General features: G+C 36.8%; 1 protein-coding gene and 1 non-coding gene across 4 annotated transcripts in view; one reads left to right on the top strand and one right to left on the bottom strand.

The window, feature by feature from the left end:
- Nucleotides 1–340: 340 nt before the first annotated feature.
- Nucleotides 341–25,184, bottom strand: part of Ppp1r21 (protein phosphatase 1 regulatory subunit 21) — a 59,262-nt gene continuing 34,418 nt past the window's right edge. For 2 of the 3 annotated variants that reach the window (XM_074049644.1, XM_074049645.1), the window contains exons 13-22: nt 23,811–23,903; nt 20,501–20,628; nt 17,656–17,808; nt 14,815–14,907; nt 11,400–11,642; nt 8,867–8,899; nt 7,490–7,606; nt 5,129–5,227; nt 3,612–3,751; nt 341–1,156 (exon numbers count right to left, since the gene is read on the bottom strand). In XM_074049644.1, the coding sequence (XP_073905745.1) occupies nt 1,105–1,156; nt 3,612–3,751; nt 5,129–5,227; nt 7,490–7,606; nt 8,867–8,899; nt 11,400–11,642; nt 14,815–14,907; nt 17,656–17,808; nt 20,501–20,628; nt 23,811–23,903 (1,151 nt within the window). In that variant the 3' untranslated portion in view covers nt 341–1,104. The remainder of the gene's footprint in view (nt 1,157–3,611; nt 3,752–5,128; nt 5,228–7,489; nt 7,607–8,866; nt 8,900–11,399; nt 11,643–14,814; nt 14,908–17,655; nt 17,809–20,500; nt 20,629–23,810; nt 23,904–25,184) is intronic. The other variant, XM_020176924.2, reaches the window with a different exon arrangement.
- On the top strand, nt 4,562–4,681 carry LOC141415327 (small nucleolar RNA SNORA26). Its single transcript, XR_012440300.1, has one exon. It is a non-coding gene; the product is annotated as a small nucleolar RNA SNORA26 (small nucleolar RNA).

Raw genomic sequence — 25,184 nt, 5'->3', positions numbered from 1 at the left:
GAACTCCTCAGCTAATCTGGAATTTGGACATAGGAGATAGTGAAATGGGCCTGTGCAAACAACTGAGAAAGGAGTCCAGGTTCTGGGAGAGATACCTGAGGATTGCTCTGAAATGACACGTTTCTCAGATAATGAAGGAGCTTGAAAGGGTTTATGTTCCTTGCCTAAAGTATTAAGCAGCTCTGAAGGCAAAACTCAAAAGTCTCATAAAGACTAACTGCAATTATTCTAATTTGGGAAATTAGAAAGATTATATGTAATTGGGAACTTGATAAATTTTATAAAGCCTTCTTTAATAGGTTTTAGTTCCCCTTATCAGATTTTTCATAGAGACTGAAAGTTTGATATAAGTACGAATTTATTGACATAAATTTCATTTAGCTATTATTGTAGCACAGAGACGGGGTACTGAGGATCTGAAGACAATGATAATAAACCCACAGGATCTAATGTCTGCAAGTCTCACTCCCAGAGAGAGAGGGAGAAAGAGGGAAGGAGGAAAGGGGTGACAGGGAGAATGAGAGTTAGAGCAAGACAGAGAGCAAAAGGGAAAAAAGGAGGAAGAGAGAGAAAGGAAGAGAGGCTATGTGACAGGGAGAGGAAGAGCTAGAGTGAAAGGGAGAGAAGGGAAAAAGGAAGGGGGAAAAAGAGAGAGAATATGAATAAATCTTTAAAAAAGAATCTATAGACTGCTTTTAATTATCATAAGAAGTAATGACAGTTTGACAATTTATGCATTTTATCCATAAACATATATCTATTCTATAGATACCAAATCGATTACCATATAGTTTGAAAATATACAAAATATGTGTTGTTCTTACATACTGAGATTAAAACCTAATTTTAAAAAGTGCACAGTAAAAACAGCATAAGGAACCCTACAATATCCACAGTTTGTGCATTGTTTTCCATTTACTGTCAACATCAAATTCTGAATTTGCCTTACTGGTTACAAATATATCTGAAGTGTCTCAAAGCCATTGACAACACTGACTAGTTTCCTGGGTCCAGCAACACTTCAGCTTCTGAAGGCTGCCAGCACTGGACGTGGAGTCTCGGCCCGGCAGCTCTGTGCAGCAGTGGTAGTTCTGGAAGGGACAGTCACCAAGCAGCTATTTGTAAACTATCGACTCTTGTTCTTTTTAGAATTTCCCTGTGCAAAGAAAAATATTCACAATAAGAACACAAATTTCCAGAAAAATAGTTTACATAGTTTATAAACCAAGCTGTCTGAAGACTATATTTCACTGTGGAACACTTTGGCTTCCTTGCACTGTTAAATTTTTTCAGTGATCACAAAACAGTTTGTTGCTTTTAACTCTCCCTGCTCCCTGCTTCTGAGGGCCCTATCCCTCTGTGGGCCAAGGGCAGGTGATAAAGAAAGAAAAACAAGCTACCATCTGGGATTTATCAAAACCTCAAACATTCCTGTTGTTGCAAAGATGAGAGTTTATGAAACCAAATAAAAATGTTGCCCTAGATATGTTTTCTTATTGTTTAAATAAATATCCTGTACAGGTCTTAATATGCAATTATTTTATGTTCTTTTTATTTGTTTTTTTGAGATAGGGTCTCTGTAGTCTAGGCTGGCCTCAAACTCGAAATCCTTCTGCTTCCAACTCCCTAGTGATGGGATTACAAGGGTGTGCCACATGCCCATCTTATAATTTTGAATATGTGCCAACTAACACCTAAATGGCACTATTGTCTGTCAAAAGTAACCCTAGATAATGGGTGGGAACAAGCTGTAGGGAAGATGCCTTAACTTAATTCCCTTAAATATGGAGGTTTGGACTTTCTAGTTTTGCATACCTTCTCTTCTTTTTGGAGAGGTCTGCTTCTAAAGAATACATTCTAATTGAATTCTTAAACAATTAGGTACACACATTTTCTTCTTATAAGTAGGTAATGCTTACAGAACACAAATGCTAAGAGCAAGACAATAGCAAACAAATGGTCGAGGATGTTTACTTGGTATCCAGTGGAGATAATGTCAACTCAGCCACAAGATGATGTCAAGGCAATATAAATGACTAATAAACAGGGAAACAGCAAAATACAGGCATTGCAGAATGATCAAAGAATTGTTAACAATATAAACTCTGAACTTAAGAGTGGTCTCTCACTCAGGATTTTATTAATGTAGGTATTTTAATGAATATATTAAAAGACTTTGAGAAAAGTTGAAAATTCCCTAACTTTCTGAACTAGCTGCAGTCCAATTACAATGAGTTTTGGGATACTTAACATTTACCCTTCTCAACTCAGAACCAAATACACTGCAGCTCTGGAAGAGTTTCCCTAAAATCACTGTTACTTCTTTACAAGTATTAGGTGCTAAAACTCACTTTTTCATACTACTGCTAAAATAAACAAACCATGAGAAAACCTAAAACATGACCTTTTTAAACAAGTGTGCTTTCCACCACTACTAGGAATATGACAATGGTTAGACTTTGCCATATTGGACTATCAAGAGGCCAACAGGTTAAAGGGAGGATAGAGGACCAGCCTCTACACCCTGCCTCCACGCTCAAGTTTCCTGAAGCACAGGAAACTCTTTGGAGAACCATAATCCAAACCACATTGGCTGGTTACAATCATCTCAGACATGGCCCAGATGAGCATCAGAAACACCCTACAAAGTAGCAAGAGGCCAATAAATATCATGAAACTACACTGAAAAGCAAAATTACATATTGCTGTCTCCAAATGCATTAACATGGTGTATCTTCCAAGGAGACTCCAACTGAGCAAAATGCTGTCCTATACTCCACTAGTCAATAATAAAACAAAGCTACAGTTTATGCATGTCTACTTCCTCTCCAGTGCATATAGCAGGAACTCAGTAAATGCCTGCTGAATTGATAGCTAGATACAGTAAATTTCAGCTGCTGGGGGTAAAATACTGTCGGAGTTACCAAAATGTGCTAAGCATCTGAAATGACACAGAACTGGTCCCTTGAAACTCACCCTCATGGCAAAAGAACACATGCATTATGATCCAATAACAGAGACATGGTATGAGGCTATGCACTCCAAGGTAAACTTATTAGCCAGTATCTACTGCCCCTGGCCTGCACAGCAGAGGCTCTATAACAAAGAAAATGAAAGGACATCTCTGGAGTTAAAAGGGTAAGACCTTCCTAGGTGATATGAATATTTATAAGAATAAATTTGTTAATGGTCACTCTTATACCATTTAGACTCTTGTATAAACAAAAAGCAATACCCCTCTTAAAACCCTCTGTGAGTTCTCCTTAATCTTATATAACAATAGCAGAAATGCCAAAACTGCCAAAAAGCAGCAGACACAGTATTAAAGCCTCAGCTTATAATTTGGACAAAGAAACATAATTTTACTTTTTTTTGTTGCTCTGAGGTTTGAACACAGGACCGCATGCTCCCTAGGCAAGTTCTCTAACACTTGAGCCATTCCCCCAGATGTAATTGTACTTTTAGATGGGGAAAATGATATTAAGGAAAATGATTCATAAACATTTTACATCTCATAACCTTTAGTTTTCATAATGCATAACAATGCAATATCATATATTAACTATATTAAACATTAAGTATTACACTGCAGGGGGACTAGCTCACCTCACCTTTCACCTACCTTACTGGACATCTTCAGTGTGTCAATCTCTTCTCTCTGTTTAGACAGCGTCTCATTCATGCTGCATAGGTGATCACTCATCATACTTAACTGATCCTCATAACTCCTCTTTGTGGTTGTCAGTTCATCCTAAAGAACAAAGGAAAAGAGAAAAAAATGAAAACCAAAGCCCCAGTAGTCATACCACTAAAGTGTTTTACTTTATTAAAACAATTTGGAAAAGCAACCTATCAAGATGACCTAGTTGGCCAATTAACTAGGGCTATCAGGAGAACAAAGTTAAAAGAAATAGGAAAAAAGTTTCAGTGTTCAAAATACATTCATAATTTCTTTGCAAAAACATAAGGCTTCCTTTCTATGCCAGAAAAGCTAGAGGGCTAAGTGGCTTTCCCAAATGTCCCCAGGTTTTCCCAAGCCTTATATAAGGCCTCTGCACATCTGTACCATTCCATACCTCAGTGGTTCATAGCCCTCAGGGCAGCAACCTGCATGGAAGGAGCACCCTTCTCTCCTCCCACCTCTCATGCTCTTTTCAACACCTCAGATTGAATCCTGTGCTCCTAGCTAATCTGAGGAATTAATCTAAAACAAGGAGGAGCTGGGCAGTTCTGTGCTCATGGTTTTTCCTGTGCCTTTATCATGTTTACATTAACAGGGACTTCCTGAAAAATAAGGCTTATTTAAAAAAGGGCAGTGGGGAAGGAGGAATATTTTGCAGCCTCACCTTTCAGTTTACTGAAACAGGAAAGAGAAAGAACAGAATAATGAGTGCAGAACAAGCCTACATCCCACTATGGTGAGAATTTATAGGAAGAGGGGAAAAGGAATGATTATAGGGACATTAGCATAATTAAGCAAACACTAACTATAGAAAAATTTTAAATTATGGTCAAGTCAGGGAAACAAACAAGACAACCACTTTTGTCTGACACAGGTAAGATGTCACTTTAAAATGAGTTAGAAATAAAGTGGTTAGCCCAGAAGTATAAAGGAAATCTCCATAAAACCCAGAAAAGAGACTGTAAAACTCCTCTCTGGATCTTGTCTGGAGTTACAGCTGGAAAAAAAAAAAAGAAAAAGAAAAGAAAGAAAGATGCCAGACATGGTGGCTCATTCCTGTAATCCTAGCTACTCAGGAGGCAAAAATCAGAGGGACAGCCCAAGCATATAGTTCACAAGAGCCTATCTCAAAAAAAACCCTTTCACAAAAAAGGGCTGGTGGAGTGGTTCAAGGTGTAGGCCCTAAGTTCAAACCCCAGTACCAGAAAGAAAGGAAAGAAAGAAGAAAGGGAAGGAAGGGAGGGAAGGGAGAAAAGAGAGGGAGGAGGGAGAGAGAGAGAGAGGGAGGGAGGGAGGGAGGGAGGGAAAGGGGGAGGGAGGGAGAGTGACCAAAACAACATGTAGAGGTCAAATGCCACTACTCCCGAAAGGAAAAGTTGACTTTGCTTCCCAAGAACTTCCAATAAAAAGATACAAAACCTGCATAGGTAACACGTAGGCACTTACCTGAAGTCTGCTAATGTTCTGACTGGCCAGTTTCATCTCCTCTGCCAATGCCTCTTTAGACTTCTCAGCCAAGGCTAGTCTTTTAGAGAGTGCTCTGCACTGTAAAATCAGAAAACATCCCATTTCTACAGACAGCATTTTCCAAAATTGATTTTGCTTCAGGGAAGGTTACTAGAATAATCTCTAAAGCCAAAAGCCATTCATTCACTGATTCCACAAATATCTGTTGAACACTACATAGAAGAAAAGAGAGAGGACATGGAAGAAGATGGACTACACAGAAGGATGTGGTCCCACCCTCATCATTTTAGTCAGGTAGTTTAAGTCTAGCAACCCAAGCTCATCAGTGTTTTTTTTCCCTAGCTCTAGGCTAATGAGCAGTGGTTACAAGAAAACCATAAGAACTTTTACCCAGGATTCATTTATACTTACAATAAATGAAAGGAAAATGGTTATTTCAAAAGTGATCAATGCTTTCTGACCATGGATTCTAAGATACTTTTCTTGTGTTTTAAGTCCTTCAGGAGAGACCACAATTACAGGAGAAATAATAGCTTTAGAATCCCACCCAATAGATTATGCTCCATCTACATGGAGAAAACATGAATGCAAGACTATAAGAGCACTGAGGTTTTCTCTGGAAGTTCTACCAAACCTAGACCATCCAAAGACAGAGTAGATGAAAAAGAAAAAGGAAAAATTCTTTTTTTTTTTTTTTAAGGTACTGGGGTTTGAACACCAGCCACTCCATCAACCCTTTTTTGTGAAGGTTTTTTTTTTTTTTTTGAGATAGGGTCTCACAAACTATTTTCCCAGGCTGGCTTTGAACCACGATCCTCCTGATCTCTGCCTCCTGAGTAGCTAGAATTACAGGCATGAGGCACCGGCCCCCGGCTAAGGAAAAATTCTATGTCACACTCTTGTGCAAAAAGGGTGTGTAATTAAACAAACCACTAAACTTTCTGACTGACGAGGTGGATCTGATGAGACACACTTGAATGCTGTGTAGACATCAGGCACTTAGACTACCCATTCCAGTAAAATCATACAAGGGGCCACCATTTCCTGTTTATAGATGAAGAAAAACTAGGACAGTCTAAAAAAACGACAACAGTGGCCACTGCTGTAACACGGCTGTATATCACAGCTGTACTGAAGACATTTACTAAAATAGCCCAATCTCTTGAGAATAAAAAAATAAATAATAAAATAAATAATAAAATTCCCATTATTCATTCCATTTCTCAACAAAATTTTAGGACACTTAAGCCAAGCAAATCAACCACCTCTTATGAACTAAGCATCTATTCTGTGTTCATCACTGGATCTGACCAAGAGGGAGAGAGGTATGCAAGGCATGGGGCCTCATGAAGATGACTTTCAAGTCTGCAACCCCAACCCAGAAAGCAATTAGGGAACCAAACAATGGAGATGCGCTCATGTGCTACAACTGCATGGCTCAGGTAAGCATTACAGCCATTCTACTGCCAAGTCAGCCTAGGCGCTGTCCTCCCCACCTTTTGCATGGCAACAGGTTATCACTACTGACCAACCTGTTAAACATGTATGCAGTGGATGCTTGCAAACCACACTGAGCTAAGCACATCATTTAAGCGGAAAAAGACAGAAAGTCCCTCTCCACATCTAGCGACTGCCTTCCTGCTCCATCTGTGCAGCGCAGGAGAAAATCACAGATAAAGTCAGGGCCCAATAAAGGATGTTATCTTTTCTTTTTCAATTTCTTCAACAATTTTAAGCATCAAAATTCTCATCCTTCATTTACTCCTTCTATTCTGTAAATGGTATATAATTTCATTGATTATATTACATAATGTTTTCTAATCCTCTGAAGAATATAAATTATTTGGTAAGAGAAGAAAACAAAAAGTAAGATTTTATTTCTTTTAAAAGTTGGAAAAGGTTAGTTACTCTTTCCATTTTTCTCATCTACAGGAATTCATTTCTATAAACCTGTCATTTAGAAATTGGAGCGTATTTAAAAAGATCATCCACCTTGTTTGTATGAAAATTCCTTCATCTGTGAAAGTTTACTTGCCTCTAATTCTAACTAAAACAAGTAATCTCTAATAATAATGCTCCAAGATGTGTACTTTTTGACCACAGGAAAGGCTACGTCTAAACCTCCCAAGCCATCTTGCAGCAACTTGGAAATGAAAAACCAGTCCTGTGTTTACTGAAATGGAGATTTTGGGGTGGTATACACACTAATCACTATAAACCACAACCAATTCACAGACGTGAGTAGACATAAAATGCACAGACACAGACCTTTCTCTTCTAGCAAACAGCAGGACAGCAATCTGATTCCTGAAGGGGTCAGAAAAACCACTCTCCACTCACCTCAGAATAAAAATGCACTGACTTACTGTCAGCCAGCTGCAGCTGAGATGTAAGCTCCACTACCCTTGCCATGTAGTGATTTTTAATTAAGTCTTCACGAGATTCCACATCTGGAACCTACATAGAGCACATATAAATAAACAAATGCCAGTGAGATGAAGCAATTCTAGAAAAAAAGACAACACTTTACACATTTTCACAGTTTTTTTTTCCCCTGGTGGTATTGGGCAGTTGAACTCAGGACCTTACACATGCTAGGCAGGTACTTTATCACTTGAGCCATGCTGCCAGACCAATGGGTCAGATACTTTTTTCTTGTTTTTTGTTTTGGCTATACTGGGTTTGAACTCAAGGGTTTGCTCAGCAGGCTGTCTACCACTTGGGCCATGCCCCCAACTTTCCTACATTTTGAACGTTATTTTTCCCCCTAAATTATCTTAAGACAACTCATGTTTTTATTTTATCTTATTTTTTTTGGCAGAATGAGGTTTTAACTCAAGGCTTCATGCTTGCATTGCAAAGCAGGGGTTCTCTCACTTGAGCCACATCTCCAGTCTGTTTTGCTCTGGTTATTTTGGAGATGGGATCTCATGAGCTATTTGTGGGCTGGCCTCGAACCACAATCCTCCTGATCTCAGCCTCCCAAATAGCTAGAATTATAAGTGTAAGCCACCGTACCTGGCAACTCTAATGTTCTTAATCATACCAATAAACTATTTCTGTATTTTTGGCCTTTGTTCCAGACTGATATTTGTCCTAGTTACTCTAGCAATGACACACTATTGAGTGTACTTTGAAGTTCAAGATTAACTATAAGATAAATAAGGAAATCAAAGAATTTACCAATCTATTTGAACTATTTGTATCAGTTTGCCACACTGAGTGGTAAGGTGAATGACTTCAGTTTTCATTTAATGATTATTTATAAATATTTAGAATATTTCAAAGCTCAAATATGTAAACCAAGCTGAAAAGCCAAATCTGACCTGGGTTAACTCGCTGCAAGTACACTGCTCATAGAGTCCCTGAGAAGCCCTGCCTTCCCCGCTGCTCACTGGGAGGACAAAATGAGGCCCTTCACCTCAAACATGCCAGTGTGTGAATGGCCGAGCAGGGGACACATCTCATTAACTGGCAAAGCAAGCCACTCGACAAAGCAATTACAAAAGCAGGCTATAATTTGTTGGTGACAGTTAAAATAGAACAAAAGAGAAAAGCAACATGAATCCATTGATGGGGGCGTAGAACACTTGCTCCCCAATTGCTAAGATTGTCAGAAAAAAAAAGAACTGGACAAAGATGGCTTCCACAGGACTTTGCCAATAAACATGTACCAGATATTTACTAAACAACTTCATGATGCCAAGGGCACATTACCTTGCTGTCAGATGTCCTGGTTAAAATCCCAATCTAGAACAGAAGGAGAAATAAATTTTAGCAGAATGTTTACATTTCCAACACAAGAGGTTAAACTCTTGTACTGTTTTCTCCTCTCAGTTCACATAGTTCACAGCACACTGGGACTGCTCTACAAGATGCCGCACCTGGAAATAAGTAACTGCACTCACTATTTCTGATCAGATCATTACCAAACCTCTGTCAAAATGCTGATTAGCCATTTTCACTGAAACCCAACAAATGATCTAGGAAGAGCAAGAGGACAGTTGGCTTTCAAACCCCTCTTATCACTTTCATTCCTAATTCTAAAGCAGTAGCCAAGGAAAGGTAGATTATATGGTGACCAAATAATTAAATGTTCTGAACAGAAAACACAGATAATAAATACTAATTGAAAGCTCAAAAGAAATGCTTTTAATGTGATATTCTTACATTTTAAGATTTAAATTAATGAGAAAATACATAATTTTAAGCATATTATAATGCAGCTAGTTAAAAAATTCTTGCTCTTGTGAATTAAGATACCTGAAAAGACTCATTCTGAAGACTGAGCTGCAGTAATGAATGTTATGCCTTCCTATCTATTAAGGAGTCTTTCATTAGGCTTTTTTTTTTTAATAGAAGAGCCATAATTTTCTACTCAATGAAGCAGGAATAGCAATTACTCTCTCTGAGTTAAAAATTGTTTATAATACCACACTAATAATTTAATTTTACAGTATTCAAGTGTGAGTGCATTTGATGAAATAAACTGCAGACATAAAAATCTATTCCACTTCCCCGCCCTCACCCTCCTACTCCTCTGTTACTGTTTTAAAATATGGTATGGGACAAAGTCACTCAAATGAATGGCATTATATAACTGGAAGGACACTTTTTACCATATGTGTTTTCAACATTTCCTCATACATTTCTGACAATAGCATAAAGTGATGCAGTCCTTGTAAAACATAATTTGGCAATAAAGATAAAGGAACTAGAAAACATTCATGCTTTTGGATCCATTAATTCTAACCCTAAAAATACATCCCAAGGAAATCAAAATCATTAAAACACAAAAGCCTTATGCATCAAAATGAGATGTTACTTAAGATAATAAAAATTACAACCAATGTCCAGGCACACATAAAAATAAGACATATTAGATATGGAGTGACTATGTTTATACAGCATTTTTAACAACACAGTACTTGTATTAACATTATGCTAAAAGATTTGAAATTTTGTATAGTACAGTATCAACGATATATGAAATTCTGTAGAAAAAAATGTTAACAGTGGTGGATCAGTTATTCAGGATGTCATTTTTTTCTTCTTTTACTCATCTGTACTTTTTATTTATCAACAATATACATATTTTATATACATAGGTATATTAAAATTCTATTAATTTAGGTAATGCTTTTTAATTCCAGTAAAATATGGATATTTGTATTGCTATGTGCTTTTCTCTTTCTTGAGATTATTGCTATCTTTTTTTTTTATAACAAGTTACAGTTCAAATCACAATACTAGGTGTTTTAATGAATAAACATTTAACCTTTGAAATGCTATAGAGTTAGAAATAATGATTGGAAAAGTATACCTGAAGGGACTCTTTTGACTTTGATGGTATATTTTTCCCCTTCTGATTTATCCTTTTTTTTTTTTAACTACAGGCAGAATATTATAATTAGAAAACTTTATAAAAAGTAATGTTGAATTCTATAATGCCAATAGAGATGTTGCTTTACCTTTTTTAAAAATCACTGCAGTTAAAAGTCAGGCAGGAAAAATAAAGTTATAAGATAATTTGCCAATGTAATTCCTTGAAAAAGAATTAGATGATGGGTTTTTATATTGTATTATATTATAGGGCTCTGTACTTTCTAGGACATATTACACAATTGGTTAAAAATGGCTCAGTGGTCACTTCCTAAAAAGTCAGGTATTTGGTCCTTGTTAGAAACATAACCCCATATTATAGGGGTTATTATGGAAAAGCAGAATCATCCCATGTGATGTCTCATAAAATCCCAGGGAACTTAAAGGGGTCACTTTTTGAAGAAGACATCTTGCTGTTTTTTAGAGTACATGGATCATTCCTGTTATAAAATGACGTGTAATTTAGATGGCTGTTATGGTATAAATGTTGTGTCTCCCAAAATTCATGTCAAAATCCTAAGCCCTAAGGTGACAGTATGAGGAGGTACATCTCTTGTGTGATGACCTAATGGACTCTTACAAAAGAGATCCAGAGAACTCATTCTCCCCTTCTGCATGTGAGAGCATAGTGAAAAGATGGCCATTCATGAACCAGGAAACATACCCTCAGACACCAAAATGTGCCAGCACCTGATTTTGGACAGAACTGTGTGAAATAAAATTCTGTTGTTAGTAAGTCACCCAGTTTGTGGTATTTTGTTACAGGAGCCAAAAGGGACAATGGTTAACACTGAACACCAGATTAGGTCCTTATAAGATAGCAATAAAATAAGAAAACTGGGGGCAAGGATATCATGAAGACACTTACCAGACTTGTGCTCTGAATGGGCTCTGATACAGCCTTAGCTGCAGCTTCCTCCTGGCCAGTAGCGTGTGACACAACAGCATTTTCCTGGGCTGGCCCAACCAGCTGCCCACTACTTGCACTCTTCAGTTTATCTGCAATTCGTTGGTTTTCCTTCTCTAGCTTGATTTTGGCTAACTGTGCTTCCAACATCCAATGTTCTTTTTCTTGCTCCAATTTAGAAATCTTTTCCAAACTCTGCTGAACCTTGAAAAGTAACATAGAGTTTTGCATCTGTGCAGACAAAACTTAGTGGCCAAAAAAATACCTTACAGAATTTAAGCTACCTCACAGAGGTAAAAAGAGTAAAGCCTGACCCTAGAACAGAGATTAAACAGGATACATAAGGCACAACCATAAATGGAGAAATAGGACCAGAGTGAAAAAAATCTCATCAAAAGACTTCATCAAGAGAGTGAAAAGGAAAAGCAAAGAATGGAAAAAGAATCTACAAAACATTCAACAGAAATACAATACTTAGAACATATAAAGAATTCTTTATTCACGTGACCAGATAGCTAGATAGGAATTCAACACAAAATCTCCCAGATAAATATCCCAGACAAGAACAACCATTGAGTCTTTTTCACTCCCTTTCTCCTTCCCTTTCCTATTATCCTGTTTTACTCCCTTTATCCTGTTTTACTAAAATAAATCTTTGCTAAACTAAAAAAAAAAAAAAAAAAAAGATTCTTTATCCAACGGAGATGCTTTTCTATATAATGCCCAGAATTCTTCACAGAATTCTTACAAAGCAGTAAGATGAAGATAGATACCCAAATAGAGAAACAGGTAAAAATAGTAACAACAACCAAAAAAGACTTGAACAGGCCCTAGGACTATAAACATAAAAAGGAGGTATTCTCTATCACTAATTATTAAGAAAAAGCAATTATTATTACCCATTTGACTAAAATTCATAAGACAGAAAATATAAAAGTGGGCCTGTCTGTAGAATAATATGAATTTTCATTCATATAGTGCTAAATGAAAGAAGTTAAACCTGAAATAGTATATACAGCATAATTTCACTTAATAAAAAGTTCAGTGTCAGATAACCAAACCAATCTATGGTGCTAGAATACAGAATAAGATTAGCTTTGGGAGAAAGGTGAATAGTAACTGGAAAGGGACATGAGGAAGGTGTGTGGGGTCCTGGTAATTTTTTTCTTAGGCATACCTCACATAGAGAACACACACCACCCTTTTTAATCCTAGCTCCTAGTCATATCAGTGTGTTTCCTTGTAAAAATGCATTGCGATGTGCATTAGTGACTTACAATATTTATCTGAAGTAGGTTATATTTTAATGAAAAGGTTTTTGTTTTTGGTGTGACTGGGTTTTCAACTCAGGGCTTCCTGCTTGCAAAGCAGTCACTCTATCACCTGAGCCACACCTCCAGCCATTTTTTTTGTTCCAGTCATTGTGAAGATGGAATCCTACAAACTATTTGCCTAGGCTAGTCTTGAACCACTGTCCTCCAGATCTCAGCGACCCAAGTAGTTAGAATTATAGGCATGATCCACCAGCGCCTGGCTTAATACAAAGTTTTTAAAAACTAATTTTCTGAGCAAATAAGAGCTTGAGAATTACATAAAAAGAATAGCACTCCTGTAGTCAATTCAAACGTGTTACCAACAATCCTGATTGGGCAATTACTATGTACCAGGCAAGGTTTGTGGTACTCTCTTCCTATTATCCCAGTGAAGACTCCTAACAATCCTATAATTCCTATTTCTCAAACAGTAGAACAAAGGTTACCAGCAGCTAGACCATCTGCTAAGCTAGAAAACTCAAAGCCAGGATTTGGGACCCTGTCTTCTTAGCTCACAAGTTGGCTTCTTTCTGTGGTGTCACACTGCCTCTCACTGGCTCACTGCATCTTTACAAGATCCTGAAAGGAAGATAATCCACTCGTTTTAGAGGCAGGAAGGAGGCACTGAGCAGACTATCTGGCAGCTGGTCAGTGGCACAGTCAGAAAAGCACCAGCTCTGAGCTTAGCAGCTCTGCCATTTATAGCTACTTTGGGTAAAATTTACTTAATTCGAGTCTTATTTTCCTCACATTGAAACAAAGAAAATCCAAAATTAATTTTTTTCTTTTTTTGGTGGGACTGAGGTTCAAAATTAATTTTTAAGGTATTCTACATTTTACTGTGTTTGAGAAATTTTTTTTTCGGGAATTACTTTGTGAATTAACGGGGTTTTTTGGTGGTAATGGGGTTTGAACTTAGGACTTCACACTTGGTAGGCAGGTGCTCTACCACTTGAGCCACTCCATCAGACCTATTTTTTATGTTGGGTATTTTCGAGAGAGTCTTGCAAACTATTTATCCAGGTATGGCTTTGAACCACTTGATCTCTGCTTCCTGAGTAGCTAGGATTACAGGTGTGAGCCTCCAGTGCCAGGCTGGAATTAAATTTTTAGTCCCAACATCCTAGTGCATTAATGTTGAAAGGACAAGTGATAGGTTGCAAGGAAAATAAAGTCAGCTTTAACAAAAGATTGCCTCTGATAAATTTTTCTGTGCTCTCTTGATGTCGCTTTCTCTTTTCAGTGGTGGGAATCGAACCCAGGATTTCATGTATGCTAGACAAGGGTTCTGTCACTGAGTCCTATCTGTTTTCTTTTTTTGGGGGGCGGTGCTGCGGTTTAAACTCAGGGCCTACACCTTGAGCCACTGCACCAGCCCTACTTTGTGATAGTTTTTTTTTCAAGATAGGGTCTCACAAACAATTTGCCTGGGCGATCCTCCTGATCTCTGCTTCCTGAGTAGCTAGGATCACAGGTGTGAGCCACCGGCACCCAGCTCGAAGTTCTTTCCTAAGGGAGTATTTCCAAAACTAAAAAGCCAGATGTTGAAGTGAGTAAGTATCTGACAAAAACTAAATTGGTGTTAGTTGGTAACAATTTCTGAAAAAAACAACTTCCCACCCCTACCTGCCCCTCTCCAGTTCAACTGACAAACTAAGTACTGGAAATTTTCCATTTCTGCTCATTTAAGAAATGAAATAACTTGATGACTCTCCAACCCCTTCTCCCTTTATTGTTTTAGCATTTCTGACATTTAAATCTAGTGCCCATAGAATTCATCATGATCAAAATGTGTTATTGCTCTACCACCAACTATAATACCAACTGAATCAAGATGACTTATTTAGAATATCAAGACAAATTTCAACATTCATTTTCAATGAATTATACTTACGCTTCTTTTTAGAATGTACAAAACAATTATTTTTACAAGTTACATGTTTATGTAGTCTTTTGAATTACTCATTTACCTATATACTTCTCACTCTATACCCTAAAAACCTTCCCCAGGCGCTTTAACATGTCTGCTTTTTACAACTTCCATCAGTCTCCAAGCGTCATACCTGCTGTGCAAGGCCTTCTCGACTTTCAGTAGAGCTGAGAAGGACCCGGCGGTTGGCTAGTGCTTCTTCATAAGGCACAGACTCCACAAGGGGCTGCAGAGAAAGCATCATAAGAATTCAAGAAAAAATATTGTATCATCCCTCCCCCTACCCAACATATACAAATAAGAATGCTGAGTTGGGAGTGGTAATAAATTCAGATGTACACCAACAGACTATTTCCTTTAATACATTTGAAAAGAAAAATTTATTTTTTTGAAAAAGGAAAATAATGATAGAGAATGTGTCATATCAAGTATAAGCTACACTAACTAGAATTGTATGAACTTGCACCAAAACACAGATGAAGAATAGAAAAACAGATGAACAGAAAATCCAGAAGCAGACAAAAGCATACATAAAAATCTAGTGTGTGTGGGGTGCGTGGTTCAAATGATTGAGCTTTTGCCTAGCAAGGATGAGTCCCTGGATTCAAACCCCAGCACCCTCAAAAACAAAAAAAGAAAAAAGAAAAGAAAGAAAAAAAGATCTATCGTGTGACAAACATTGCATTTTTAAATTCAATGGAGAAAACTGGGTAAATGGTGACAAGGATTAGAAAAATCACTTCCTAAATGATTTTTCTAATCATTTAGAAAAAGAACTAGATACATCGTTCACATATATCAGAATAAATTCTAGGTGAAAGAATTAAATCTAAAAATTTAGATGGCAAAAATACCAGAAGAAAATCAGGTGAGTACTTCTGTAACCTTGGAAAGTGCCCTGGCTGTGATATCCACCATAAAAGAAAAAGAACTGCTTGATGATATAAAAATCAAAACCACATATTTTGAAAAAATACCACACCAAACTTAGGGGGGAAATACTTGATATAAACACTTGATTAAAAATTCTTAAAACAGAGGGCGCTTTTTCTATCCTAACTGGGAATATTTATTTTAAAATAGTTAAATTGACAGAATAAATACAAACAATAACTATGAAAGAATATTCTGCTTTATTAGTAAACAAAGACATTCAAGCTAATGATAAGCCTCAAGTTTATAGACTAAACTGGTATTTGTATAAATTATGAATAGGTAAACCTTACTGAAGTACAGTCTCGAAAAAATATGCCAAAATTTGAAGCATTCGTAGACTGTCAACCAGCAATTCCATCTGGGGAAATTAATCATAAAAATATAATTAAAATAGTCGAGAGCCAGTGCCTCATGCCTGTAATCCTAGCTACTCAGGAAGTAGAGATCAGGAGGGCTGGTTGAAAGGCTCAAAGTGTAGGCCCTGAGTTCAAACCCTGGTACCACAAAAACAACAATAACAAAAACAGGTAAGTATAGGGAGATAGGTAGTCTCATATATTGGCTAGGTGTACCCTTCAAAACACTACTGAAACTTGAAATGTCCAGGGCTAGGAACGTAGCCCAGTGATAGAGTCCTTGTCTATCATGCTCAAGTCTCTTTGTTCAACCTATAGCACAGCAAAAATAGGTAAATAAAAATAAATAAAAACTAAAACTTAAAATGTACAAATCACATGGCTCAAAACATTCTCCTTCTCAGTATTCCATATATGTCTAAGGAGACATTTACAAGGCTACCCATTGCAATTTATTCTAACAAGAAAAAAGTCAAAATCAACCTCAATGCCCATCAATTAGGGGAAACCTAAATGAACCACGGAACACCCACATTATAAAATTCTATGCTGTTTTCAAAAGGAATACAGTGGACACCACATATATAAAGACATACATTGCTAAGTCATTTTACATGAAAAAGCAAACTGTACAATGAAGTTTAGATTAGGTTTTAAAAAAGAAAGGAAGAATTCTTTATATTGTGTATAGGTTTATAAATGCTTACTAATAAATGCTCAAAGAGCCAGGGCATACACATCAAACTGATAACCATGGTCACCTCTGGATAGAAACTGAAATTAGGGATAATTTACCTGTTACGTTCTAATTTAATTAAAGTGTTTATGTGCACTTAAAAGAAATGAATAGAAAAAAAGGAAATGTAAAGTTGCATGTTTAAGAACAGCCACAGCAGCACTGCATATAACAGAGAAAAGCAGACAACAACCTATAGGTCCCCAGCAATGGAATGGTTAAATTATTACACATTCACAGCAGGAACTACTACAGAGGCATTAAAATGATGAGTCAGCTAGGCATGAGTGTAAGTTAAGACCGGCCTGGGTAGCATAGCAAGACCCCATCTCAAAAAAAAAAAAAACAGCCATGACAGTAATTTATATTGATAGATAAACATATCCATAATGCATTAGGAGGAAAAGATTCTAAAACAGGGTGTTTAGCTAGATACATTTTTCTTTTTATAGCCTGTGTGTATGCTTACACACGTTAACGTGTTTTTACATATACTCATATTCTAACAAGATTCAGAGTTGCTACATTTGGGTGGTGGGACTTGGGGTGATTATACTTTTCTTCTTAAGGTCTACACCTTCTGACTTTTCTTTTTCCAATGGCCACAAATTCTTACTATATTTATAAAAACTTACCTACATGTCTCAATTTTTTTCTGTTTCTACAAGTTAATATTTTCTAAAGTTTCATATTTAGTGTCTACTAGGCTACCTTATCACAGGCACTCTACCTGGGGACACAAGACCAACATGGCCTTTGCCCACTGGCAAAACTCCTGACCAGGTAAAGTTTGGGTATCTGTCGTCTTTTTTGCCAAAGACCACCCCTACAACACCTACCACGCCCCTGAACCACAAATTTGTATAAAATCTAAAGAATATGGACCATGGCAAGACTCCTGCAATTCTCTGAAGTTAACTGTGACTTTTCCTCTGAGCTTACCAACCTTTCTCACAGCCTTCAAGTAGGCAGCAGCCTTCCTCTTGTACTGCAGCATGCACTCCGCTGAATGAGGACTAATGAACCCACTCGCAGTCTTAGGCCCATAGCTCAGAGAGGCAACAAAGTGGTCCACGTTGTTGCTGAAGAAAGACGCGATCTAAACAAGAAGAGAGATTTTGTTTCCCAACAGTGGTCTCATATATATATGTCTAGTATATTTTGGAGTAGTTTCTGAGAATGGAAATGAAATTTTAACACCTGTGCACAAGTCTGTGCTTACTTAATGAGATTACCATGGTGATGAATGTAAAAAGAGAATGCCAATATAAATACTGAGAACAGACTTTTGACATGCCCTACTATAGACAATTTCTACTTGTTGAAAACCAAGAACGATTCTTTTTTATTCTGTAGGTGACTTTAATGAGCTGTTCACTTCATTAATTTTTGTACTGATACCAAAATATCCATGTTTGGACTTACTCATTCTGTTTGTACTTTAACTCTGAATATTTCATATTCCAACAGAAGTTACAACATAAACATCATAAATATGTAATCTCTACTTCAATTTAATTTTGTAAATCTCCATCTTTGAATTATAATAAAAGACTAGATTCTTAGCATTTACAGATTTGGTATTTATTAAACCTCTATGAGCAGCCACAAAGATCCATGACTGTAATTTTGCTGAGCCATGATTCTACATCTACAGTGCTACATGAAATGGTGATATAAATAAAAATGTCTGGCTAAATGTCCTAGCCAGAAAAATAAGCCCTGGATACATGAGAGCAGATTATATCTTGATAAATATGAAGAAGCAGCTTATGAAACACAGTACTCTACATTGACAAAAATTACAATTAATCTCTAATAGTCACTAATAATTTGAAGTGAGGGGTTGTTTGTTTTTATCTTTTTGTTTTGTTTCTTGAGATAGAGTCTTGCTATCATATACCTTAGGGTGACCTTGAACTCATGATCTTCTGCTGCCTCCAGAGTTCTGGAATTATAGGCATCCATGCCCAGATCTGAAGGTTACATATTTCATAAATGTTTTCGTATGTCAAGTAAAAGTCTATATTTGGTAGTATTCAATAAAATGGGTACCCAAAAATCTTGAGCTATATATTCCTTGCAAATGACGTGGATACATTCAGTATCAGCATTAAGGTCACTGAATTATTTTATGAGGTCTATTTTGTATCTTCTAGTATTTTTATATTTCCAAATTTTCTTTAGTATGTACATGCCTTCTTACTGTTTTCTTAATCACAAACTATCAAATTTAGTTTAACCAAGGTATATTAGTTAAGTATGGAGCTGTCGCCAACTAACATCGGTTCAAATGTTTACGTTAATTAAAAACAATTTATAAAAATTACATAGTAAAGATCAGATACTTTCCCACAAAATGTCTTAAGGTTTCAGACACAGCAAAGATAAAATGAACTATGAAATATATAGGCATTTAATATTTCAGTGTTCTCAAAAAAGGCAACAAATGCAGAAACTCATATAAAATATCAACATTCACTTTTTCCAGAATTTTTCCTAACTGAATCAAAGTTATCCTTATGATGCTTCTGGCATACTGTAGATGAAGGTAAAAGAGGAGGCAGAAGGGATGGTCCTCTGTTCTGCAGATGTACTAGGTATGGATCTGTGAGCTGACAGAACCTGAAGATAGCATGCTTTAATTATGGTCTTACACCATAGCAAACAATCACAAAGACCAGTCTAAGTTTAGGAGAGAGGACACTGAATGTCTAACATGACCTATGATCATTTCTGATTCACTTAAACCACTTACTATTATAGACAACCTGTCACAAAAAAAATGATGTAAAAAGATAAAGATAAAGCATTTCCTTGAAAAATTACATTTAGTCACTAAAACAAATGGGTATAGATAGTTCTAAGTAGTCTTTTTGGTTTTATACATGTGGGAGTTCACCAAGATATTATAATTGCTAAAGAAGGTAATGACTCTGAGAATGTGACTTCTGCACAAACCACAATATATATGATCAAAGAATTTCTATAGATATGGCACTTGGATCAGTTTATAACAGTGTTTAATGATACAAATGATAATCATTACCTAATATTCAGGCATCAATGAAAGATACATACAGATGTGCCTTAAAAGGAATGATTAATATACAAAACCAGAGGCATCATAATCACAAATGTTACCAAAAAACTAAGAGGTACTGGGCACTGGTGGCTCACACTTGTAATCCTAGCAACTTGAGAGGCTGAGATCAGGAGGATCAAAGTTCAAGGCCAGCCCAGGCAAATAATTTGAGAGACTCCATTTCCAAAATAACCAGAACAAAATGGACTGGAGGGGTGGCTCAAATGATAGAGCGACTGCTTTGCAAGCATGAAGCCCTGAATTCAAACCCCAATCCCACCAAAAAAAAAACCCAAATATTAATAGAGGTTGTATTATTGGGCTTTTGTCTTCTGTATGTTCAAATTATTTTCTACAACAGATCCCTGATATACCCAAAGATCTATATTGAGACCACACAGAACTTCAAATAATCCAATCTTACATTAAAACATAAACAGGGAGTGATCCATTCACTCATCATGAATGCTAAACAGTCACTACCACATTGTTTTAAATATAGAGTAGATGATTCAACCTGAAGTAAACTGAAAATAAATTTAAAATATATTGGGTAAGAAAGAGGAAAAGAGAGCCATCATTTCACAAAAACGGCTTATATTCCACAATCCTTTTACAGATCAATTTTGCTATGTCATTAAAAAAAAAAAAAGGAATATATTGAAGAACTGAATTTAAGGTCAGTAGAAGCGCAGGGAATACTTACCTTTCCTGCTGCATTTGTCAATGCCACTACTGATGATAGGATACAGTCATTTGTTGTTATCAACTTCTGTGTTGCTGTTGGAAGTTCATGTTCTATTGTAGCTTTTTGACTATAATGTTTGGAGATATCTATAAAAACAATTAAATGAAAACTAACTACTATTTATATACTAGTTATACAGGTTGCATCTATAAATAACCAGCCTTCTTGCTTCTCATATCTACTCTTACATTTATAAAGTAAATTTGATGAAGTATGGTCCCAAGTATCAGGATTATGCTAAAAATCAGTTAGGTTACAAATCTAGGCTGAAAGAATACAAAGAAGTAAGGGCCTCATGACACCATCTTGGTTGACTTCACTACAGCCACCAGCCTGTGAGTGAGTCTTCCTCATTTGAGAACTAGCCCTAATTCTAGCATTAGGTAAAAGATTCTGACTAGTATTTATAAGTTAAAAACCACTGTTTTGATGGTCAAGCAGGTATGAATGAGAAATTATACTTGTATAAGCAACCTGAGGCTAGGACAGAACAGTCAAAATGGGCGTGATGTCCCACAACAACCAATACTGGACCCTGGCTAGTTTGCCAAGTATACACCCTAGCTAGCAATGGGAAATCCCTGCACAGTCCAATAAGAATTGGTTACTCTGGGGCCTGGCTTCATGTACCATTAAATTTTAACTCCAAAAATCTTTGCCAGCCATTCATCCAACAGGGGATTAATATCTAAAATAGATAAAGAACTCAGAAAAGTAAACACCAAAAAAGCAAATAATCCAATCAATAAATGGGCAAATGAACTGAGCAGACACTTTTTGGATAAAGAAGTACTGAGGCCAACAGATACATGAAAAGGTGTTCAACATCTTTAGCCATAAGAGAAATGCAAATCAAAACTACATTGACATTCCATCTCACCCAGTCAGAATGGCTATCATCAAGAAAACAAAAGCTAGCAAATGCAGTGAGGATATATGAAAAAGGAACCTTATACATTGTTGGTAGGAATGCAAGTTAGTCTAACCACTATGAAGATCAGTATAGATGTTTCTCAAAATATTAAAAATAGAACTACCATATGATCCAGGTGTACTACTTCTGGGTATATATCCAAAAGAATTAAAGTCAGCTTACTATAGAGATACCTGCATACTCATGTTTATAGCTGCACTAGTCATAATAGCCAAGTTATTTATGGAATTAGCCAAGGTGCCCATCGATGGATGAAAGAATAAAGAAAATGTGGTATATTGGGGCAGGCACTGGTGGCTCATGCCTGTAATCCTAGCTACTCAGCAGGTAGAGATCAGGAGAATTGCAGTTCAAAGCCAATCTGGGCAAATAGCTCATAAGACCCTATCTCGAAAAACCCAGAATGCCATCTGTCAAAAGATTAATTCTCTCTCATTTTAATTCCATATAATATTCATATTTTTGTATCTCCCTAGCCCTCTTTTTTACACTAAGATCAACCTACCAACCAACCTATCCATCTTCTCTCCTTACTTCCAAATTTGATACAAGCAATTATTCAGGAAAAAACAGGAAGAGGAGAGGTTTGCAATAAGAATTCTCTTAAAAGCAAAGATTCTTTAGCCAATGTAGGTAATGCTCCCTCTTAGCTTTCACTAAAGACATAATAGTCTTCCAACCTACATAAGAAGACAGATTTGAACTACAAGCCTAGCAACAGGGTCCTATAATCTACTTGCCAACATCCTTCATGTTTCCTAATATTCTTTCCTTATATTTGTTCACTTCAAGAACAGAAACAAGTGAAGGCATAAAAGGCTAAGGGGTTTCTGATCCTCCCATAATCTCCATCAGCTCTTATCAAACACAACAGTAACATACTTTGATTTGGACCACTTGGCATCGTCTTGATCTGTATAATATACAAAGGCAGCTTTAGAAAACTTTTACATTATTAATTAAAGTATTGATATAAATAAAATCGGGATATTTTTATGCAAATGATGCATTAAGAACCCTTTCATTGGATAGCTACCCTTCACTAGTCTAACACCTCCTATTTAAAAATTCTGGAGAAACTACTGGAAGAAACAAATAATATTCCACTGGAAAATTTAAAAAACAAAACCAAAAACCTGTGGCCACAAAGGTACTTGTGGTTACAAAGGCCTGGTTCTAGGTTAAGCAAAGTTCTGGAATAGAAAACTAGAGCAAATCCTAGACCCTCAAACCAAAAGTTGCAAGGAATAAAAGAACACATCCCTCAGTTCTCTATAGAGCAGACCAAGGTTTGTGGGGTTGCCACCCAAATCACCTATCCGAGCTGATTCCTAAAACCAGGACTAGGTCCAGAAGGACAGTGGCTTTTAAAGTTCCTTATAATCACTAAAGACAAGCCAAGAAAGGCCCATTCTCCAGCCTGAATGGTAAAGTGGTACGCGGTAATACTGGTGAAATGAAAGTAAACCCCAGTGCCATAGGCACGTGCCAGTCTCTTAGAGGGCACCAAGTATACTCCTCTCACACATTATATAAAATAGTGTTAAGCTTTTAAAAATTATTTTCTGTGAAATTAATCACTAATTATTAACTAAACATTCATAGTGAACCATCTAGGTACCTGGGCTATTGCCAACAGTTCTAAAAATCACTCTTACCTCTTTTCCTTCCCTTACTCCAAGTCTCCAAAATGAAAAGAAAGAAGGGTGGGAGATATCAAAAAGCAAGACAGAGCTGCAGATTGCTCAGGAGTCAGAGTCACATACTTCAAAACATGTGAAATGCCTTAAAAAATTTTCCTAAGGCCTTTGGCAGACTATATTCTCAGAAGCACAGAAGCAATTAAAAACTGACCAAGGTTTACAAGCAGACTTTCATTTCCTAAGACCATGCTGAACAAGACAGAATTTAAAGCAATCACTTTAAACATCAAAATGCACAGGATGGAGGAGAGATCGATAGTATATTCTTTCTGGAAACATTAGCTTTGGTTTCCTAAATCCAGGCTTAAGCTCTCACAACTGTAAAGAAGGTTGCTAAATGCCTCTGATGAGCATGTCTGGTGTGGTAAAATCTACACCTGCACTAAATCATTGTAATGTATTTCTGGCTAAAGAACTGTGTGCAAGGACTTCTCATCATCACTTTGTTTACCTTCAGAAATCAAGCAGAGGGGAAAAGCAGAAGGCAGTAACTGTGCACTTCCACATAAGCCAAATGCTGCTAAGTCTTTATCTGGGTCTATGGCCCTTAGCAGTGTTTATTTAAATCTCATTCAGGCAGATCTGAGGAAGGAAAGTTTGATGCTTATTTATGTTCTTTTCCAAGGCTCACCTTTCATGACATCCTGAAATCCATGCAGAGCAGCACCAACATTTGTTAAGACAGAACCATAGTTTGTCCTAAGGAGTCCATCTGGCTCTGTACCTAGGAAACCGAGTCACAAAGCTGAGCATTTTCTTGAAAGGTCAACCACCCACCATCTCCCTCCATTTTGAGGAAGATAGAGATGGGAGACTTGAAATAATGGCTTTTAAAGCCTTTGTGGATACAGTAACATATGATGAAAATACACTGATGTGCACAAACATTTTTAAGGGCTAAGAATTCAAATTAATTTGCTAATCAGGAATAGGCCTTTAGTGACTTTTTAAAAATGAAAGTCTTAGTGAATTTTCATTTTGTTACTAGATAACACAGTTCTTATTTTTTCATTCCCTACACATAACTTTTTGTTAAATATCACTAAAGCACTATTATCCAAACATCATTAATTTCTACTTCTGGCATAACAGCATGAGGAACTCTACAGATCTGCCCCCCAGAAAAACTGGTAACAATTACCAAAATAATAATAATAATAATAACTTAAAGTTTCCAGAAATGGCTATAAAGACATATAACAAATGGAGAAACATTTATTCAAGAAAATCTGTAACAACTCAGCAAAAACAGCAAGTCTGTGGTATGTGACCCAAGACTTCCTCATTCGTCTACCAGCTCCATGAGATAGAAACCTCACTCCCAACAGGTACAGTCATGCACACTGGACTGCCTCTCCTCCATCTCCCAACCTGAGAATGGAGTTACCATTTTGCCCGCAAGTACCTGCTGCTGAGGCTAAGCTCTAAGTGTGGCCACGAGGTGGGGACAGGGCGGTGGGGGGGAGGGGGGAGTGTTCCCTTCTTCCACCCATCCCCCATTCCTGAGACAGAGGCTCTAAGCTGATTTGATCAGGTGTTGCTTAGAATACTGGGGCCCTATCACCCTTGCACCAGCTTATGGACATGAGATCCACACTAAAAGATATGTGTCATCATTAGATACAGGGAAATATAAATCAAAAGCACAAGATACTGCTTCATACCCATTAGGATAGCTAAGTTCAAGAAGTCAGATAATAACAAAGTTAGGAGGATATGGGGAACTTGGAATGCTCATAAAATTGCTAGTAGGAATGCAAAACTGTCAGGCACTTTATAATACAATCTGGCAGCTCCTCAAATAGTTAAACATAGTATAAGATCCAGCAATTCTACTCCTAGGTATAAGCCCAAAAGATGTATCCACACAAAACCTTATATATGAATGTCTATAGTGTCATTGTTTATAATAGCCAAACAATCCAATGTCCATTACCTGGTGAATAGGTAAATAAAATGTGATACATCCATACAATGAAATATCATTCTGCAATAAAAAGGAATG

This window comes from Castor canadensis, chromosome 12 (genome assembly GCF_047511655.1).
Source record: "Castor canadensis chromosome 12, mCasCan1.hap1v2, whole genome shotgun sequence".
In the NCBI taxonomy this organism is placed as follows: Eukaryota; Metazoa; Chordata; class Mammalia; order Rodentia; family Castoridae; genus Castor; species Castor canadensis.
Note: the sequence above shows the minus strand (reverse complement) of the source record. Positions and strands in the feature narration are given on the sequence as shown.